Below are 21994 nucleotides of genomic sequence, written 5' to 3' on the forward strand. Positions count from 1 at the left end.
GTCATCCATATTGCCTGGCCAATCAACATTAGTATAAGCATATAAAGTAAAATCATTAGATATGTCATACCACAATCCAAACTCGAGTGTTCCCTTTAGATATCTAAATATCCTTTTAACTAGTAAATAATGTACTTTTCTGGGATCAACTTGAAATCTTGCAACAATTCCAATTGCATTTTCTATATCTAGCCTTGTGTGAGTCATATATTACAATCCTCCAATCATAGATCTATACTTCTTCTGCTCAATAGTAGGTGTCTCATCCTTTGTAGATAACTTGTGTCCAATTATCATAGGTGTTCCAACTAGTTTACATGTTTCCAAAAAAAACCTTTTTGATAGACCTTTCAAATACTTAGTCAGAGAAATAAAAGTTCCTTCTTTGTCCTACACAATTTGGAATCATAGGAAGTATTTCATCTCTCCCATCATACACATTTCAAATTTCTTCTTCATTTTTCTATAAAATTGTCACTTTCATCATCTCCTCCAAATATGATATCATCAACAAATATTACCAAAATCATCAATCCATCATCTATTTCTTTCTAATATAGATTACTGTCTACCATACCTTTGGTAAATCCAAGTTTTGTCAAATGCTTGTCCAACCATGCATACCAAGTTCTAGGTGCTTGTTTTAAGCCATACAATTCTTTCTTCAACCTATGTACCATGTCCTTGTCATCTATTAAAGGAAAAAATTTAAACTCTTCTATGTATACCTCTTCTTCAAATTCTCCATTCAAAAATGCTGACTTGACATCCATCTGATACACTTTGAATTTCTTATGTGCTGCAAAGGTTAAGAATAATCTTATTGCTTCAATTGTCGCCACAGGAGCATAGGTTTCATCATAGTCTATTCCTTCTTGCTATTAGCAACCTTTACATACCAATCTTACTTTGTTCCTTATGTTCATTCATCTTGTTCCTTAATGCCCATTTTGTTCCTATCACATTCTTGTCTGCTAGTCTAGGGACCAATTCCCATGTCTCATTCTTCACTATCTAATCCAATTATTCTTTCATAGCTTGCTTCCAATAGTCATCTTTACATTCCTCATCTACATTCTTTGGTTCTACTTGAGATATTAGACATAATTCTTCATTGATTTTGCTTCTTTTCATCACACCTTTATCTCTACTATCAATGATCTACTCTGGTAGATGATTCTTTATCATATTCATACCAGAAGTAGGAATTGTTATCTCAACTCTTAGCTTTGTTCTAAGTTCCAAAATTTGTTCTTACCTTAGCTCTCCTTCATTCTACAAATCATTTTCAATCTCAAAGAATAATTCATCATTCCTTGGTTTAGTAACAGCAACATTCTCATCATCAGAATTGTAGTCAACTATTCTTTCTTGTATCCTGAATTTCTCATCAACTCTTTACATTTTCACTTTCAACAATAGTCTTAGTTCTTAGATTATAACATCTATAAGCTCTTCTTTTCAATGAATAACCAAGAAACATACCTTCATCACTTCTAGCATCAAATTCACCAACATCGTCATCTCTTTTGATATAACATTTGCTACCAAAAATTTTGAAATACTTAATTGTAGGTGAGTGACCAAACCATAGTTCATAAAGGGTCTTATTTGTGTCTTTCTTGACTTGCACTCAATTCATAGTGTAGACTACTAAATTCCAATCTTCTCTCCAAAACATCTTGGATACATCATTCTCAGCTAACATATCTCTTGTTGCTTCTATTACTAACCTGTTTCTTCTTTTTGTAATGCCATTTTGTTCAGGGGTTCTAGGAGCAAAAAAATTTCTTTTGATTCCATTAGCTTCACAAAGGATATTAAAATCCCTTGAAGTAAACTCTGCTCCTCTATCTGATGTTAAACATTTAATCTTCATACCTAATTCATTCTTGAATATCTTGAACTTGTCAAATGCCTCAGATTTTTGTTTAAGAAATGCAACCCACACCATTCTAGAAAAGTCATCAATAATAATCATGAAGTACCTTTCACCATACAATCATTTAGTCTTTGTTGGACCCCTAAGATCTATGTGCACAATCTCCAACTTTGTGTTAGTAGTAAACTTCTTACTGGGAAAAGAAGTTTTGGTATGCTTTGCCAATACACACTCGCAAATTGTATTAGTAGGCTTTACAATCTTAGGCAAATCTCTGACTCCAAACATACTACTAGTTTTCACAATGTTGTCAAAGTTTATATGACAAAATCTATTATGCTATAACCAAATATCATCTACCTTTTCAATCAAACATGTCATTTATGTGGGATTCAACTAAAATACATTACCTCTAGATTTAGTTCCTGTTTCAATTACCTTTCCATCTTTGTCTCTGATCATGCATGTATTCTCTAGGAACTACAACTGATAACCTTTATCCACTAGTTTTCCAACAATCAAAAGGTTGTGCTTCAAACCATCAAAAAAATATACATCCTCAATGTTAGTCTTACTATCAAGAGTTATAGATCCAAAACCTTTAACATGGTAAACTGCATTGTTTCCAACTCTGACAATGCCTCCATCATAACTTTTGAAGTCAAAAAACTTGTTCATATCACCAATCATATGATGTGAACAACCACTATCAATTATCCAATCAAATTTCTTTTCAACCTTTGATACCAAAGCCATTTTCTCTAGACTTTCTTCTTTAATAGCTACAAATCCTATTTTATCATCACTAGCACTTACTACTTGTTCATCAGAATTATCTTCTTCATTGGCATACAAATAATCTCTATCACTTCTAGATTTGAACTTTCCTTTATACTTTTTTCTCACTTTTAGGATGCTTAGATGCATAACAACCAAGCTCATTACAAGTCCAACATTTGAATATTTTCTTACCAAAAGGGCTACTAATTCTTCTTTCTTTCTGTCCTCATCAAATCTACTACTACTAGCAAAATCTCCTCTAGCACTTATGCTCCTTGATAGAGTAGGTCAAATGTTTTGGGCACTAAAAGCTATCTCTGATCTAGATAATTATTTAGATTGTCTAAGCTCATTCTCAACTGCTTCTAATCTCCCAAGTAATATTTCCTTTATGAAATCTTTGGTACAAGAGATCAACAACTGTATCATTTGAACTGCTTGCTCAAATGGTAGTGTTAAGCTCTCCAATATCTTCCAAATCACCTCATCATTTTCCATGGTTCCTCCTTGAGATCCGATACATGCAATACTTTTTGATATTATACCTACATATATTCGTATAGATTCATCTTCCATCATTTTAACATCTTGAAATGCACAAATCTAGCTTTGTAGCCTCAATTTCTTAGAATGTTTATCACTTTCAAAACTATTTCCAAAGCTTTCCAAATCTTATGAGAAGTATCAAGTGTTTTTACCTGGTTGTAGTGAATTTTAGGAAGTGCAAACAATAGTGCTTCTCTAGCTCTCATGTCACACATGAAAAGTTCTCTCTCATCCTTGGTACAAGTTTACAAAGCACTTTTAACAATAATTATCTTTTCTGATTTTGTCAAGATCCAATATCCTAGACCCATACACAACAAATGTTTCTTCATATTTTTCCTTCTAGCTATCATATTTTGTTCCATATAACTTTGGACTATCCTTTCTAAATATGTTCCTCATGGATCTCCCAAAGTTGTTAAAATTTATCTTCAAGGACCTAATGCTCTAATACCAATTGTTAGAAATAATAGCCCATTGAGATAATTGAGAGGAGGGGGTGTGAATTAGTTATCAAATTAAAACATTTATAAACCTTAATTAATCTTAACCATCCAATCAAAGTAAACATAAACCATAACAAGATGTACATACATAATTACTCTAGATTTGTTAACTAGGGAAACCCTTGATCAGAGGGAAAACCATGGTGGGAATGATGCCCACAAATATATATTTATATATAAAATTTGTTGAGGATGGACACTATTAGGAGTCTGTAAACACACTCAATACATAAGAGTCCCTATTATGATACTTTGAATCCCTATTAGGAGATTCTAACCTTGTTAGGAGTTGTGCCAACCCTATTAGGAGTTGTAGAAGGTGGAAGGACCCACTGTCCAAACAACTTCTGGGGAAAGCACATTTAACTTCACTATCCAACTGATCTCTCAACTATTCCTTGTAGAATAATTATTTGTACTATTCTTTAACCTATTTCCTCTTTCTTGTCAACTAGACCAATCATTTTTAGACCTTGTAGACTAGGTCAAGAACCTTAGATCTTAGAGTAAAAGCTCGACAATAAAGTTCTCTCCAACTTCGCTTTGCTCTGCTTATCCTCACATATAAACTTATTTCTCTTCTATTCTACTCATCATGCTTCTTGTAATCATTCATAAAATCATACATAAAAAATGAAAATGTCCTTCCTTTATACCAAATCTATAAAAAAATCCCTAAGTTAACTATTACACCTTCTCAATTAATTATTATAGGACCTCATTAAGAACATGTTATACTTAGCGATAACATTAATATGTTGCCTTATAACTTGAATAAATTTTTGTATGTGTTATATTATAATGAGTGAGCTTAGCCACATCATCTCCAACATGTCTTCTATACAACTTCAACCTTTCTTCTTAGAATACCAACTTTGTTAAGAGATATAATAAGTTTACTAGAACATGCTTCTGTAAACTCTACCTCAGAATGGTCTTCATCAAAACTTGCAAAATTTTTTCTAGACTTAATATATTATTCTTCTGAGGTTAGCTACATATACTAGACACCTAGTAGTATCTCCCTTTAACCTCACTTTGAGAAAATACTCAATGAATTGTCCATACCAACTTGATCTTTACCATTGTTCTTTTGTCAAATACCACAAAAAATTACTATGTTGAGATCGACAACAAACACAATCATGAATGTATCATATCATCAAAATAATGTTTCTACAATACTCCACCATAGGAATATCATCAACATTCATGGTACCAACACTTTCACCTATTGAGTATCTTTCTTGGTCATTATAGTATGTCTACAGATGATTATTATGATGTTTTTTAATGATTTAGATAGTGTTTTGATCAATCAAGTAATAATTGTCCTTTGTCATTTGATTTGCTATAGGTTGATTTCCTAGATGTGTCATTCCAATCTCACTATCTAGTCATCAAAGGTTTAGTTAGACAATTAGATGTCACGTAGGTAGTGCAGTTGGATGCATTGGGATTGGCACACCTCTATGAGGTACTTGATATTCAAGTGAATCACATGCTATTGACAACATTGGTAGAGTGGTTCCATTTGGAGATGAACACATTCTACCTTTTGTAAGCTAGGATGACTATCTCACTATAGGATATCTAAAAGATTTTGCAAATCCCATTCCATGGTCCTCGGGTAGAGTATGACAGTCAATCGAGAATGAGGATATTTGAATTGCAAGAGATCTTTCAAGATGACACCATTTTTGGCAAAGGGATCCCATGGGATTTGATGGTTCCTTGGCATGGCCCAATACATCAATCAACAACTATATTAACAATATTCATTGGTTGTTATATAATGCCAGATAAATGACAACATAGGTTAGAGTGTGGTTGGGATAGGATGTTAGAAAGACTAACGGGTTAGCCAGTATAGTTCAAATGGAGCCAATGCATGCTGGCTCATATATTTCATGAGATCCATGATATTTTCTATAGAGAATGAACAATATGGAAACATGGATCTTTCTTCTTTAGGTGTGGACATGAGAGCACCTTTTTATTATGAGGCTAATGTATGAGGATCTCTAATAGCCCCAAGAGCCTTACATTTGTAGATATAGAGGATACATGACCAAGTTCACACTAGGTAAGACTAACCACTAGAGAGCCCAAATTAATGATTTGATATCTATTAGATGGAGGCCATGGAGAGAGACAGAGGCATGGGATGATGTCCATGCCTAGCTTGGATACATGTTTGGATCATGGCCACTAATTGACTAACCATCTAGACCACTAAGAGTTTCACTTTGACTTAGGTGTGGCAACAATATGGGAGGCCATAAGAAATATCTTAGGAGTATAATGTATAAGGCTGCTTCACTGAGGAGGTGAAGAAGGAATATTTATTAAGAATGGACATAGGATGGTCAATGATAGATGTTTGAGGACTCTTGATAGCTAGGTGGGAAGATTTGCCAAGGGTGGAAAATAGAGTGATGATACTACAATTTTGTGACTACTTTTCATGTCATTAATCTCTACAATTTACAAATCTAGTTGTATTAGTACCACTAGTGGGTAGACAATAGCCTTAGGCACCACCTCAATAGTAGGTACCACATGTGAGTGAATAAAATACCAATTCCTCCTTGATAGATGAGGATAGATCCAAGTGTAGGTAGTAGTGCTTTTGGGAAGAGATGACCTTGAGGAAAGATGGTTACCCTAGGTTTGATAAGTGGAGAGGCCTAGAGACCTAGAGTGAACCTAGTGCAATAGGGGGAGTAGGCAAATAGATGGATAGAGGAGAAGAGGAGACATAGGAACAACCTCTAGAGGGTACAATAGTGGGAGATATATTATTACAAACATGGGATGCCCTTTGTTGTTCTAGAGAGAGAGTATGGATAGCTTAGTGGAAGCAAGGAGAGTTGCTGATCTAGATGGAGGTATAGGATAGACAACTAGTAGAGTGAGACCATAGGATCTGAAAGCTAAGAGTGCATCTTGAGCATGACTGAGATGAGACTCACCACTAAACTACCTAGATGGCATATTACTTTTAATTTATGACAAAGTCATTCTAGATATTTTGGAGTAGGTATCCTAATTTTACAAGTATGCACATGCTTCTAAGGGTGCACACCCTCTTGCGAGAGTGGATGCACTTCCTCCTGGTGATGAGGGGGAAGGAAAAATTTGGATCACTCTCTTCTCTTCATATTCTTATCATTTTATATCATGAATAATGCAAGAGCATCCTAGGATACCTTGTAATCCTACACTTTTATTCATTATCACAATTTAACCAAGTTTGTATGTGCTTGCCAAGTTGTAGTTCTGACTGAGTTTTTTCATACCTTTCTGAGTTCTAGTTTTGACTAAGTAGTTTAGTGTGAATTGAACTCTTCAGTGCTAATGGATTTCCTTCAATCTAAACTGAGTTGTTCCTATGATGACCAAGCATTTCTTTGTTTGTCGAGTGAACCTGTATTGCTAATGCTTTAGTCCTTTGCAAGAGTTATCTATGTTTTGGTTCTTAGTTTTAGCCAAATCTTGTATTTAATTTAGCTTGTGAATTTAATGGTAGGATCTTTCCTAAGGATGAGTGTTGACCATTTTGAGGTCAAACTTTCTTTATGTAATGTTCTAGAATCTTTTGTAAGCCATTTTGGAAAGTATAAGTAGAGGTCTTTGGTTTAGTCTAGGGTATAACTTAGGAGAAAAGAGGGACAAAGAGAGTTAAGAGTAGATATTGAAAATTTGAAGCTATACTATAGATCTTGAAGTTGTTATTTTGTATCTAACCGTAACCTAGAAGGCCTTACACTTGGGCATGTATGCTAAAAACTTGATGAATCAATAAAAGTGTTTTTCTCTCTCTCCTTTGTGCCATTCTCTATGTGTTTTCTTCCATTGTGTTTACTCAGCAAGGTTCTTGGATAGTTAGGTGTTTCCTTGGACCTACCTATTAATCTCTAACCTTACATTAGATGGTATTAGATCATGAGGTTCATCCTTGTGGAGATTGGATAATGTAGAACCCTAAGTGAATTTGGATATAGGATGGAAGATCAGAGGATTTGACCTATAACTTGGAGAGCTATGATCTTGTAAAAACTTGATTATAGAGATGGTTTGAGGTAGAGGAAATTCTAAAAGTTTCATATTGGATACATTGAGATAGATTGTAGCCAGATTAGATGTTGTTGAGATAACCTAGATGAGAGGAGCACATCTTGACGATGTTAGTGATGATGAAGCCTTAATTAGCACCAAACCTTAATAAAAAACTTGAAGAAGATCAATATGAGGAAAGATTATTGGGAGTATTGTCTAGGGCACATTCAAAGCCTACCATAGAAGTTGTTCCTTATGATGGAAAATTGGACACCAATGTTGTATTGGATTGGATATTTGATATAGAGAACTTCTTTGATTTTGAAAACACTCTTGATAATAGGAAGGTGAAAATTGCAATCATTAGGTTGAAAGATCATGCCTCTCTATGATTAGAGCATTTGTAAACTATTAGACAAAGGAGAGGAAAGGAGAAGATCACTTGGCTGAACATGGTGAACAAAGTGAAGAAGTTCCTTCCTACTAATTACCAAGTTTAGTTGTTGAGGAAAATGCATAATCTATGACAAAGGAACATGACAGTGAAGGAATATATTGAGGAATTCTATAGATTGGACATCAAATCTAGACATTTGGATGATGATGTGAAGAAATTTGCAAGGTACCTAAATCTATTGAGATTTGGAATTCAAGATGAAATAATCTTTGTGAAATCAAAAAGTGTGGAAGAAGCATATGAATATGCCTTAAAAGCTCATGAGATATTGACAAATAAGCATGAAAAAAGACAAAGAGGTAGAGGTGGAAGATTCTAAAGAGACACAGGTAGATCTTATGGAGATGGTGGTAGATTTGACAATATTATAGAAAATAAGGGAAAATCTGAATGGAAAAATGGTGACAAAGGAAAGACTAAATGGAAAGGTGGTAATTCTTACCGAGGAGGTACTAGTTCTTACCAAGGAAGAGATAATTCTTATTCTAGAGGTGGTTTTTGTGGTAATTGTTTCAAATGTGGCAAAGAAGTAGATCCTTTTAGTGTAGATCCTCTGAGGGTGAACAAAGTAAGAAAAATGCTATAGTTCAAGGAGACATTGAGGGTTTAGTAAGAGGGCCTGAGGTTGGATAAAATTTGATGGTGAGAAGATCTTTATGTAATAAAGGAAGTGATTAGGAACGTATTCTTAGGAGAAGTCTTTTCAAGACCATATGTAAAATGGCTAGAAAATGCTACAAGGTGATCATTACACTAGTACATTTGAGATCATTTTTTGACCATTAATGGTTGAAATTTTGACCCAGTTTTCGACCAAACTTTGACCAACTTCAACCAACCCATTGGTCAGAATTTTTTCGGTCGAAATTTTGACCAAACTTATGTTGGTCAAAATTTCGACCAATACGTTGGTTGAAAAATCTCAATTGCCATTTGCAAGTTCTGATAGGAATTGGTCAAAATTTCGACCAATAAAGGTAGAAATTTCCACCAATGAAGGTCGAAAGTTTTGACCAAACAAGGTAGAAATTTTGACCAATGAAGGTCAAAAATTTTGACTGGTGAAGGTAAAAAATTTTGACCAATGAAGGTAGAAATTTCAACCAATGAAAGTGAAAGAAGTTGAACCAAAAAAAGTAGAAATTTCAACCAATAAAGGTCAAAAATTTTGACCAACGAAGGTAGAAATTTCTACCAATAGAAAGGTGTAAATTTTTTTTAGGCATTCTATAAAATAGTCACATGTCTTGCATATGATATGACATTTTGCATGCATCCTGCACTCTCTCATCCGGCTGATGATGGATTACGGAGAGTGATCTGAAACCATGATACTAAAAAACACACACAATCAAATCCAAAATGAACTTGCATTACAAATGGATTGTGGAAATCTGATATTGTTAATTTTGCATGCATGTCTACCAGGACAAATATATGTTTAAGTTGTGATTGTCCTGGTAGACATGCATGCAATTTTACCAATATCAGATTTCCACAATCCATTTGTAGTGCATGTTCATTTTGGATTTGATTGTGTGTTTTTTAGCATCATGGTTTCAGATCACTCTACGTAATCCATCATTAGCCGAATGAGAGAGAGTGCAGGATACATGCAAAATGTCATATCATACACAAGACATGTGAATATTTTATAGAATGCCTGAAAAAATTTTTACCAGTGAGTTGGTCAAAATTTTGACCAGATAAATTTTGACCAATGGGTTGGTCAAATTTGGTCAAAAATTTGATCAATGAAGGTTGAAAAATGAACCCAAATGCACTAGTATGCTCGCCAAGTTGACTCTTTGAGTTCAATTATCAAGTCACCCCACCAAAGTGCCTCAACAAGGTCAATATTTAGGTCTGCTCATCGAGCTTACTCCCCAAGTCAGCTCACCATGTCACATCTCTAAGTGGCCTCGCTAAGTCGGCTCGCCAACTTGCCCCACCAAGTTGCCACTTTAAGCCCACTCACCATGTTAGATCGCCAGGCCGGCTCCCAGCCAAGTCAGCTCACCAATCTGACAATTGAAGTACACTCACCAAGTCGACTATCTAAGTTTGCTCACCAAGTCCATCCCCTAGGCCAACTCTCCAGGTCAGCTCACCAAGTCACCCCCACCCAGTCACCTCAACGAGTTGACTCATTAAGTCAACTCATGAAGTCAACTCACCCAATGGTTTTACCACCTTGCCCCACCAAGTGATCTCACTCAGTGTGCTTACGAAGTTGCCCCATACAGTTGCTTCTCTAAGCTCGCTCACCATGTAAACTCACTTGGTTGGCACGCCAAGTTTTGTCATCAAGTCACCTCACCAAAGCACCTCATCAAGGTTAGTCTTTAAGTACACTTAGTAGGTCAGCTCACCAAGTGGCCTCGATAAGTCAGCTCACCAACTTGCACCACCAAGTTGCCACTTTAAGTCGACTCGCCATATTAGCTTGCCAAGCTGACTCTCATAGTCAGCTCGCCAAGCTGACAATTCAAGTACGCTCACCAAGTTAACTCTTTAAGTTTGCTCACCAAGTCTGCCCTAGGTCAACTCTCCAGGTCAGCCCACCAAGTCACCCCCATCGAGTCACCTCAATGAGTTGACTCTTTAAGTCAGCTCACCAAGTCTACTGTTCAAGTACGCACGCCAGGTCAGCTCGCCAAGCCCACCAAGTCATGTCACCAAGTTGATTGTTCCAGCTTTGTTACTTTTATACCAACTAAAGCTTGTGCTTGGACTATTGACTTGACCTATCAGAGGCTCTGCAAATGATTCTTCTTTTACATTGACTGAAGGAAGTGTATAGCCTAAATTTTTTTTTGTACTTGCAGAGTTAAGGGCACTACTGAAAAATAGCCCAATTCCTGATGTTGATGGTTGAACTTCCTAAAATAAGAAAAGACGACATCAATGCATCAAGCAAATTGTTATGTGCTCTACTTTTCTAACAGAAATATTGGAAAAGCACCCAAATGCTATTGTAATAATCAATAAAGCACACAAAATAATAATATGAAAGATTAAATTGTATAATGAACATATAACCCAGTCAGACTTAAGCCAAGAAATATGACATAACTTCACATTTCATTACTTTGTAAGTCCAATAAGCAGGAAAGCCAACCTGGTTTAATATAGTTTTTCCAATTATAGTTACCTTTTGGTCAACTTAATTAAATTACTAATATAGTAATATTTTTAGCTCAAAAAAGGGACATGTCCTCTTCTCAATCTTAATGCATATTAAAAACTTGGTGTATGCAATGTAAAGGCGGAAGGCGATTCAATGATCATTAGCCATGCCATTCAAAGCAGGAGATTTTCAAACTGGACAAGCATCAATATTAAACAAAAACATTGACTTATCCTATATCGTCAGAGCCCTTTCCATACACCATGTATATAGACTTTAGAGAAATCAATGATGAAGCAACTAATCAACTAACTATACCATTGATAAAGAAGTGGAGTGCATAATTGACAAACATGTAGATGCGTAGAAATCTTTTGATATTACAAAATTATTAAAAAGTTGCTGTCTCCAACATTGATCTTCAATCATATAGTTTGGCAAAGGGTAAAATTTCATAGGATTTGGCCTTACACGATAAATTATTGATGAGCAGCATTGGTGACTTGAGAAGCATGCAAATAAACTGATTTCATAAAGAAACATAATGGGTGAGTACAAAAACTGTAATGACATTTATGTAGGAAGAATTATGAACATTAAGTTGAAAGTGACATCTATGCTAGTTGTGATATTCATATTTGTTGATATATGACAGCTTCGGTCAGATTATCTTCATAACAAGTCTGAAACTATACCAGCTTCATATCTAAGTAAGTTGAATCATGTGCATAATATATATATTCAATATCTTGTATATGGATCAATTATATTAGATTCAGTGAGTTACTGAACACCAACTAATCGTGACCTTTCACAATTAAGAGCCATGACCGATCCTAAAGTTGCTATTGAATATAATATATATATGCTTTCCTGATGGGAAGATACACATTGAAATCAATAAATGTGACATACTTCCTACAGTTCGTAGATCATCATATTTGCAGAACAATACTTATCATCTTAATCAACTATCTCATTTTAGTTGGTATTAGAGCAAAATCTGGGAGACATGAAAGTTAAAGTAGGATAGTCAATTGGCAGGTGAAAAGGATTCTAGTTGTCCTATATGAAAATAACTTCATGAAGTGATAATGGAAGAAGGGCATTAACATTAGAGGAAGTATTTCAACACCTTCTTAAAATTGCAATATTAGAGCCACTTGATCTTAGGGGTCTTTCGAAGGACTAAAGTTGAATAAAAAATGGATTGCTGATAAACTTGAACTTATTATGAATATTTGGAGCACAGGTGGTGAGACAAGGAAGTGAGAGCACATGTCCCAAGTTTCAGATCTCCTGCACAGTGTTGTGAGATCAATGTTTGGACGTGTACTTGTGTAGGTCATAGTATAGGATGGAAAGCTTCAATGATGAATTAGAAGTCTATGTCACTCATGAATGTATATACAATGATTCTTCACTCTTCGCATGGATGTCTTAGCATCTGTGGCACATTTTGGGACCACTTGTAGCTCCCAATCCATGTTCAGGTTGTTGAACACTACAAAACTCAGGCGAGTTAGGCAATCAATTATCAATGTTGTGATAGATGCAAAACATGTTCAACATTCTTGTTTGCACTTCAATGTTGCTAAACATCGGAGGGAGATAAGATGGACAATGCCAAGAAGAGATATTGGAGAGTGTTTGATGTCAATGCTCATGGGCACTATGACTTGGGAATGTTAGAATGCCAATGGTTGATTAATGTCAGTGCTCAAGTCAACACCAAATGTGGGCATTGTCGATGTTTGATGTTTGTTCTGGCATTGCAAATTAATCAAAGTTTGGATCACATGATGCTTGAATATGGTTGCTTCAAGGAAATGTCACATGATGTGCTTAATCTGCTGATACAATTTTCTGGGAACATTCTGCAAATCAAATGTCTAGTACAATCAACATTGAGATGATTTCTTTCAAGGTGTAGTAGAATATACTGAGCACTCCCTATTTAAAGATGAGGATTTGCAATGAACACGGTAGATGCTTGTAGATGATGCAAATTTAAGAGAAATACTCATCTTTCCAAGCACTTGTTGAATGGACTTTAGGGATGGCACGACAGTGCTGAGCTGGAGATGTATCGTTGGGTTTGATGGATCTATATGCTATTGGGGGATTGGGCTTGCTGGGTGGATTTGCAATGCTATGACAAAGCTCTGCAATAATTGACTTCTCTAGATTCAAGATAAAGATTCATGGTGGCTTGGTGTAGATAGCTCAGCCATGATATGAATGCTACCTATGTGACCCAGCTGATCATTTGGAGTAGATTGGGTGGTTGCTAGGAGAGATATAAAGTAATAAAATTTGCATAAAATCAAACGGAGCTCTTGATTAATATATTTCTTGTGATTTGATTGATTGCATTTGTACCTACTGAGAAATCACCATAACATATGAGGCAATCATTGTTGGGTAGTACGAGCAGCCATCTAAGAAATTATTGCCATGCAAGATTACAGAATCATAATCAGAAGAAACAGGTTCATTTCTCAATAATGTTGTCCAATCTACAAACTTAGTGTAAGAGAGGTCATAGGGAAGGACTTCCATCAAGCCGACTAGCTTGGAGGAGAAGTAGGAAATGAAACTAAGACAATTCTTGAAGAAGCGTCTGATGAAAACTTTCTTTCAAAATCACAGGCTCCTGTGGCATTGAATGAAGAAGAAGTCACTGTTGTAACTTTGAGGGGGTTTGGGATCTTGCATTTGAACACCCTCATTCATTTGAAGGCCCAAAGATATTTTTTTATAGGCACTGTACTTATAAGGCCTATGCCAAGTTCAAGATGTATCCAAAATTTTATAGTACAGAGGAAGTGAATAAGATCAGAAATGATGAGTATGGGTTATCTAGAAAAGACTGAAAAGACTTTGAAGGGTTACTTGGCTTATTGTGGATTTGGACTCTTTTCTTACCTAAAGCAATTGCAGGATTGGGAATCTTCTTAATTTGGTTTTATCAGCAATATCTACAAACTTGAGCTCACATGCACTAATTGAGCTGCCTAAGGAAGGAATTATGGAGCATGATATCAGTGATAGGATAATGGATTATCTTAGTATTCCTCAGATGAATCAATTAACTGGATGGCACAAACTACAAGGGAATGAGCCTCGTGATAATGGAAAATTGATGATAGTGTGATAGGGAAGAGAATTTAATAATAGAGGCTAAGTATACTTTATTTTCTAAGTATACTAACTTCTGCTAATTCTACTAACTACTACTGATAATGGGGCTCTAGGACTGCCACTCCTTGTCCATGCTTGCATTGTATTATTCTTAATAAGAAGGGTTCAAAAAAGAAGACATTCCATCTAGGCAGACCAAAAGGTCAAAGGAATAACCTCCAACTCGAGCACCTGAAACAACACAAACAAAACCGAAGTAACATAACAAAGTAGAAAGTCTACATGTAAAACTGAGAAAATAGAACCTAGCAACAAGTATGTAAGGAAGGGTTGGGTACTCCTAAAGTAATCTCTCCATGTAGATAAAAATGTTCCTAGTCTAAAACTCATGGACATGTAACAAAGATTTTGGAACTATTATCCCTTGCTTAGCCACCTCAAAAGCATGCTTACAAGTGGCTTTGTCAACTGGTCTTTTCCTTCACTTGATCGTACACTCTTTGTATTCTTTTCCTTTTATGTTCTTGGCTATTTGGATATCTATGATAGCTTGAACTTCTTTTCTCTTCAGGGGCAGTTATCATACCCAACTTTTCTTGTAACCTTTTGAAGCTGCTCCTTGTTTTCACAATTTTGTTCTTGCTAACAATAATATGAATCAATATAATGATCATTAGAAAGGACTGAATTCACTAAATCATATTAATGAAGTAGAATTTTCTAAAATACAATGTTTTTTAACATGATGATACTTTATATAAAAACCCTACTCAAATTATATTTTCATCTAATACAAACTAATTCAACTCTCTCTACCTCAAGAAACTTGAAGTCTGGTTGAAGAGTGAAATAGATTCCTTCTTGAGTCAGCAATGAGCGAATAACAAGAGAAAACCTTTCAGGTATACGTATTGGATACTGGTACACGAGTCTGTTGAATTTTTCTGCAAATAGAGACTACACATTAATTTCATTAAAAATGAGATTGCCAATAGGAGTTACAACAAAGATAAGACTAAAGAGAGTGGAGGACATGAGGATCACTCTTTGCAATTCTAAATAATATCTTTTGAATTAAGAAATTGATCTCCATGCTGCTGACATCAACAAGGAATACAATGGAAGAGGACACATTTGATGTCCATGCTGCTGACATCAACATGCATATAGTCTGGCATTGACACAATGTCCATATTGGTGTGCATCTAAAACCATTCACACTCTATAAAAGGAGATTCTACATCACTACATAGAGTAACTCAGAGAAACTAAACTAAACAAATCCAAGGGTCTTTTTTAATACATTGAAGAGAATAGAGACACTCCAAATCTATTCTGTTATTGAAGAGTACAATATAGATAGAAAATGAAGCTATGGTGTAGAATTTATGTAGAAGATACTGAACTGATGTTAATTATTTATTAACAAAGTGCTCTAGTCATCAATATCCTTAAGACTAAATCATAAGCATTTTTGTAGTAAAATCATGCATCTAGAATTAGAAACAAAACAAATTAGAGAAAATGTCTTGTACCCTAGATAACTATGGTGCCTATTTGCAAAAAAAAAACATTGTAAATTACGATTTTGTACTAGACCATGTTGATTGTTGCATAACAAGAGAGTTTTTTGAGTTTCTATCAGCGCTCTAGACTGCAAGTTTAAGTCAAGGAATTGCTCATCTGTCTCTTATAATTCATCTGATGTCATATTATATATCATAAACACAATCTTATATACCCTTGTATTATTTACACATTTCTAGAACTAAGAAGTTTTTCAGTGTCTTGAGCTATAGACAGAATCAATTTTTATCATGCATCAGACAATCAAATTTTAGTTGAGCCATGGACAAAAGCTATTTTTATTCACGAATCAATCTAGATATTGTGCCAGATATCTTTTGAATGGCAACCATTTCCATGAAAGAATTTGAGCATACATAAGACTTGCACAGGGGAAGCTAAAACAAAAAAATCCAGTTGATGCTTAAATGTTTAGGGAATAATCAATGGAACAATGAAAGCACCCACAAGGCCAAAAAATTGATACGGGCATTGGAAATATAGGCTACCAGATATCTTGGTTCTCACAATGTAAACCACTTTAATGAAAAAATTATTACCAAAAATTGCATAGAATTGTCTCTAATTTACAGTGAATACTGACTAATATTCTTAAGCTTAGTTTGAGGCTTGAGCATCAGAAGTATTAAAAGAATGAAAACAAACTAGGAAAATTGATGATCTACAATAATGAAAATTAATCAGAAGCCAAATGAGACAAATTGCAGTAAATTGCAAGGGTTGGAATAAGTGTTGATAAGTTTACTAGTAACAGTCCTAAAATTAAAGTCAGCGAGTCCTTTCCCAACAGAATTATGCCATATCGCTTCTAATGCTGGAACAATAGGAGCTACATCTGTACTAGGAGCCAGTAATCCCAGCCTTGTAAAATCATTTTCCATTTCTACATAATCTTCATTCATAGCATGGACAACTGCATCGATCAAGATTTGTCTATTTTGCTGAGACAACACAATCAAACAAGAGATATTAATTCATTGTTGAGCAATAAATCCACCAGTTATCTCTCCTCTCTCAGATAGGTATAAAATTCAATTGGTTTCAATTCTACAGATCTAAAAAATACCTTCTAAGACTTTTAGTTAAATCAAGCCACATATAAGATAAATAAATTAAAAATAAAAAAAGCATCCCCAAAGCATTTGGATGAATTTTGGCATTAAAAATCAGAAAAAGAAAACACTTCTTTCTTAGAATTCTCTTTGCCAAAGCAGCAATATGGGGGGGGGGAGGCACAAGGTTTAAATTCATGTCTGTGGACAATAAGATTGAAATGAAGTTCTGCATGGGAAAAGATTTGGCAATAAAAAGGCTCGAAACTTAGAGGAATGGATTAAAATATTTCTTAAAATAGTGAAAATTAAATATGATACAATACATCCATTTAGACAATATGATTTTATCTTTTCTTCCTGTCACTTCTTAAATTTCCATTGGTTGATTGCTTGGGCAAAACCCACATCCATCTATGCAACTTTTGAAATTTGGAACTTATGCATATTATGGTGTTATGACAATATGATATTATGATGAATTTGTAATATCTTAACATTTTAATTTTCAACTCTCGACCATACGAGGAACCTAGAATTTTTTAATATGTCAAGCTTACAATTTTCAATTTATGACCTCACACCAATACACCATGTCATTATATCTTAGCTCTATTATTTGAAGCCCCTGATAATATGGAATGTCATGACATCGTAATAGTCAAACTCTATCCTTCTGATCTTATGGCTATAGTGTAGCATCTTACATCTTCCTCCTTAGTGTCCTGACCTTAGTGTCCCAACTCCACCAAATTCATAGATTCATCATATTTTGTGCCTAATTAGACAAATCCATCATCAATTTCATCCTATGAGGACTTTTGATATGAAACCCCCAAATTCAAGCCTTAAAACCCTCAAAATCAAGGGTATCACCAATCTAGGTCAAGCACACACTTCCAAGATCTAAAAATTAGGATTCACCATCCACTCATCATGTCTTCAAAGAATATCAAATAAAAATTATACCTTGTTAAGCTAGATGTACGGCTGCATAACACCTAGCACTCATTTGGGTACCCAAATTAGTCATTCCAGCACTCAACTTTGCATTTCTTTCACAATAACCTGCAAATCTTCACTTTTCTTGCATATTAGAGGTTAGTTGGGCATGTTAGTGCTATGGGTTCCATCCCAAGAAGTAGTTAAGAGTACACATTGGATGGAACCCTCATTTCTTCATGTTAAACTAGGCAAAACTGTGACTTTTGGCGTGACAGCAGCAATAAAGACAGGCCCTAGATTAGTGACCCCAAAACCAAGGGTTTGGTGGAAAATGTGTTGTGTAAATGGTAGAACCTTAAAATCTTGAAAATCTATTGTTTCTCAACCCCTAGAAGGACTGTTTCACCCTTTCGAATTGTAGGGTTCAGTGGAGTTGTGGGTTGCTGTGTAAAATTGGAGAATTAGGCCTAGTGTGGATAGGCTAGGGGTATCAGATCTTGGGTATGGTCCAAAAGGGTTGATATTGAAACTTAGGGAGGATGTATAGATCCCAAAAGGGTATCTTAATCAGGTTTTAGTTTCCATAGTTGTTTGGGAACTATTGGAGAGAAATCCAAATTAGTGACTAGTGAGGGCTACTAGCTTTAAGGCTAGATATGAATGTTGGGTAAGAGATTAGTTGTCCAAAATGAATGGATGGATGGAACATGGTGGAAAGGCCACAAGGAGATGATTCACAAAGGAAGAATGAAGGTTGAAGCCTTGGAAGAAGTTATGGTGTTTGGGAAACTCTAAGTGCACTTGGGGTAGCGTGGAAGGTAAGTCCTTGAGGGGACATTGGAGTAAAGAGTTGATGCTAAATGAATGGATTTGCTATCTCATATGAAGAAGATGGATACCACACACCACCTCTGCATCATAGAGTAAGAGTGCATTGCGCTTGTTATGGCGCTTGGGAATGTAGTTTCTTCATGTGATGCATTGGTCTTGGGGATCAATCTTGATTCAGTGTCAATGTTGATATTTCTCAACAAGAAGCAATGGAACTGGTTGGGATTCACTGGAGTGACCTTGGAAGATATAAGGATTAAAGTTTCAGACGTTTAGGTGTTATTCACCATTTGACTAGTCACTTTGTGTCCCTGTTTCATCTAGAGATTGATTGGGACAAGATTCTCAATAAGGATTGGAGCATTGATCAATTGGTACACTTGAGATTGTTGCTTGGAAATCCTTGGTGAAGGAAGGCTCACTCCTTTAATTGTGAACTTATTGGTTGGTTGCAGACCAACCACACCACTCTGTAGTTTGCCATAATAGTAGAGAGTTGGCAAGTTCTTCTTGGCCAAGGCGGGGAGAGTTCATAGTCTCAGACTTGTGCAGGCTTCTTCCAACCACTTCTGAGGCAATCTGGACTGAGGCATTACTCAAAATTCATGCTAAGACTATAGGCCACTCCTATGCTTCCAATAGAGTGTTGAAATTGGTGATATCAAAATGTATTTCACAAATTCATGTTATGGGCAGCAGTAGTCATGGATCATTTTAGACCTACCACATGCGAAGTGACCATTTTATGTTAGTTTGAGCTTCACTTGGTTTCAAGAATACTATAATATTCTCTACTTAACAAGGCCAACCACGTGAAGGTGGAAGCTCATCTAGCCTCACCCCCCTCCCCCTAAAATCAATCTAAAGTACCCATTATCATCTAATTACATACTTCATTGATTCATTCATCCATTTATGAACCATAACATTCAATCAATACAATCACATAACATTCATTAATATGATATAAAATTCATTAATACACAATACTAATCAAGACTTCATTAAGACATAACAATATTCATTAACATAAGATAAAAATCAGTATTAATACACATCATTCATACATAATTACTTAAAACAAAGTTCTTTCATTATCCAACAAGGTTTTTGAAAGAAGATTTTTAAAACATCATTTCTTCTTTTTGTTTTTATGAGCTCTCTTAAGAAAAGTGCTCATAGGAGCATCCATATCTGCATCATTCTCCTCCTCTTCTAGCATGTGTAATGTCAAATTATGATGGCTCCTTCTCTTTACAGGAGCAAGAGGCTACTGCACTAAAGGGGGCTCTGTTGCAAGAACAAGTGAATGGGATAAATTGGCATACTCTTTTTCTTTTTTTAACTGTTACCAGTCTATAATTAAGTACTAGTACAACATAACATGCATTTTTCTTACCTGACAATGCCACATCATGTACATTAACATTTTGATCCGCCACCACGTCAACATGTTGAACACTTGGAACATGTTCCACTCCTTCGACATGATGTTCAACATGCTCTGAAATATTCAAAAAAATATTATCATGAGTGATGGATTCATTTTGAGCACTGCACATGAAATATGAGTCAATAAATTTGACTCAAATACTACACAGTTAAATCATGATAGCAATATCAAAATATTTACTCTATGAGATTTGTTAGAAAAAATGATTTATCAAAGTACAGAGTTGGAAATCATTATCAACTACTGATCAAAAGCTTAAAGATCCCTATTTTAAAATAATGAATATGTTTCAGCAACCAGAGATAATCTTTAAAGTAGTGTTAGAGAAATAAGAACAAAACTATGTGAATGATCCAAATCATATAATAAATTGCCTTGCCAATCTATAAACTTGGTTCTCATTGCTCAAGAATACCCTAAATACATAATACAAGAAATGCAAACTACTATGATTTAATAAACAACAAATAGCCAAGAGAAAAGTCTCAGCTCAAACAAACAAAATCTCATGTACACTGCAATGGAATTGAGCAGCAACACAGACACACCTTCCAGTGATGAAAACTATAGTTATGGATTTTCAAATCATACAGTAAAATAGCCTCAACGATCTGAAGACCTGGTGGTAATGGCTTACAAACTAATATCAGTCTTTAAACAATACATTTTCTAAAAGATCTGCACAATGAGCATAGAATATATGTTTCGATAAGAGCATGCTTGGACAATAAATGGAAGGAAAACATTTCATATTTCTGATTGCATAATTAATTTCCAATAGCAAATTAATACCTCCACCACTATAATGCACATTATGGCCTTCGTCACAAGCAGGTTCTGTGGTAGGATATGAAGGCTGCAATAAAATGTTATGCACATTGTTATGTAGTCAATTTACGTTCAAAACTAATACCAAAAAAGAAAAGGATCAACTATTCAATTTCATTTACTTTTCATTTAACCAATTTACCTGTGAGATATCATTTGGTGAACTGGATTCTTGAGCAAGGCTTATAGATTCTTTGAGTAGGCGTGCAACCACGAATTTATAGCCTTCCTTCAAGGCAAGTTTTCTATCTTCATCTGTGACCTCCATATTGAATTCTGTGCCCTGTATTTTTTTCTTAATATCATTAGTTTTGTATGTATGGTTTCACTAAACAAAATTTTTTGCAACATTATATTAAAATTTTTTATTTCATATCATTGCTCCTACTTACAACTCGAGACTGGAGATTCATATAGCCACCAGAGCCAAGTTTGTGTTGGCCAAACTTTTCTACTCTCGCTTTTGTAGCCACGAATGTGTCTTGCAATCTATGAACAATTTCGAACATCTTAGATTATATATTTACAGATATGAATAATTAGTGCATGATTACAATGTACTTAATACTATCATGACATACCTCTTTTTGCCCCATGTTGCTTCATTACCTCTATCTTCAGATTGCCTTTTCTCCTTTGCATCTTCTACTATTTCATTCCACTCCATTGGTGGAATCATAGCTGGATGGTCGTACTTTGGGTTATCCTTAAGAGCCCTTCTATATTGATCCCTCACAGTCTTTATATGCTTTGCTGCTCTTTTGAGAAGTAGGCCATTGTCAAACATGTCT

The 21994-nt window shown here is 35.2% G+C and overlaps 1 protein-coding gene across 1 annotated transcript; it reads right to left on the reverse strand.

The window, feature by feature from the left end:
* Window positions 1–20157: 20157 nt before the first annotated feature.
* LOC149566305 (uncharacterized) lies at window positions 20158–21712 on the reverse strand. Its single transcript, XM_089816449.1, has 4 exons — window positions 21596–21712; window positions 21346–21486; window positions 21168–21231; window positions 20158–20426 (listed from the first exon to the last, which is right to left on the reverse strand). The coding sequence occupies exons 1-4, from the start codon at window positions 21710–21712 to the stop codon at window positions 20158–20160; spliced, it is 591 nt and encodes a 196-aa protein (XP_089672575.1).
* Between the last annotated feature and the right edge of the window lie 282 nt (window positions 21713–21994).

Source organism: Cupressus sempervirens, chromosome 3, assembly GCF_028749045.1.
Source record: "Cupressus sempervirens isolate cs-2001-9-10 chromosome 3, ASM2874904v1, whole genome shotgun sequence".
NCBI classification, from domain to species: domain Eukaryota; kingdom Viridiplantae; phylum Streptophyta; class Pinopsida; order Cupressales; family Cupressaceae; genus Cupressus; species Cupressus sempervirens.

Excerpts from the sequence above, each read along its gene's own strand:
- LOC149566305 (XM_089816449.1), bottom strand. The coding sequence starts at position 21,712 with ATGTTCGAAATTGTTCATAGATTGCAAGACACATTCGTGGCTACAAAA. Across the intron at positions 21,232-21,345 it reads CACCAAATGATATCTCACAG|CCTTCATATCCTACCACAGA; the intron begins GTAAATTGGTTA and ends ATTTTATTGCAG. Across the intron at positions 20,427-21,167 it reads TGTGCATTATAGTGGTGGAG|AGCATGTTGAACATCATGTC; the intron begins GTATTAATTTGC and ends TGAATATTTCAG.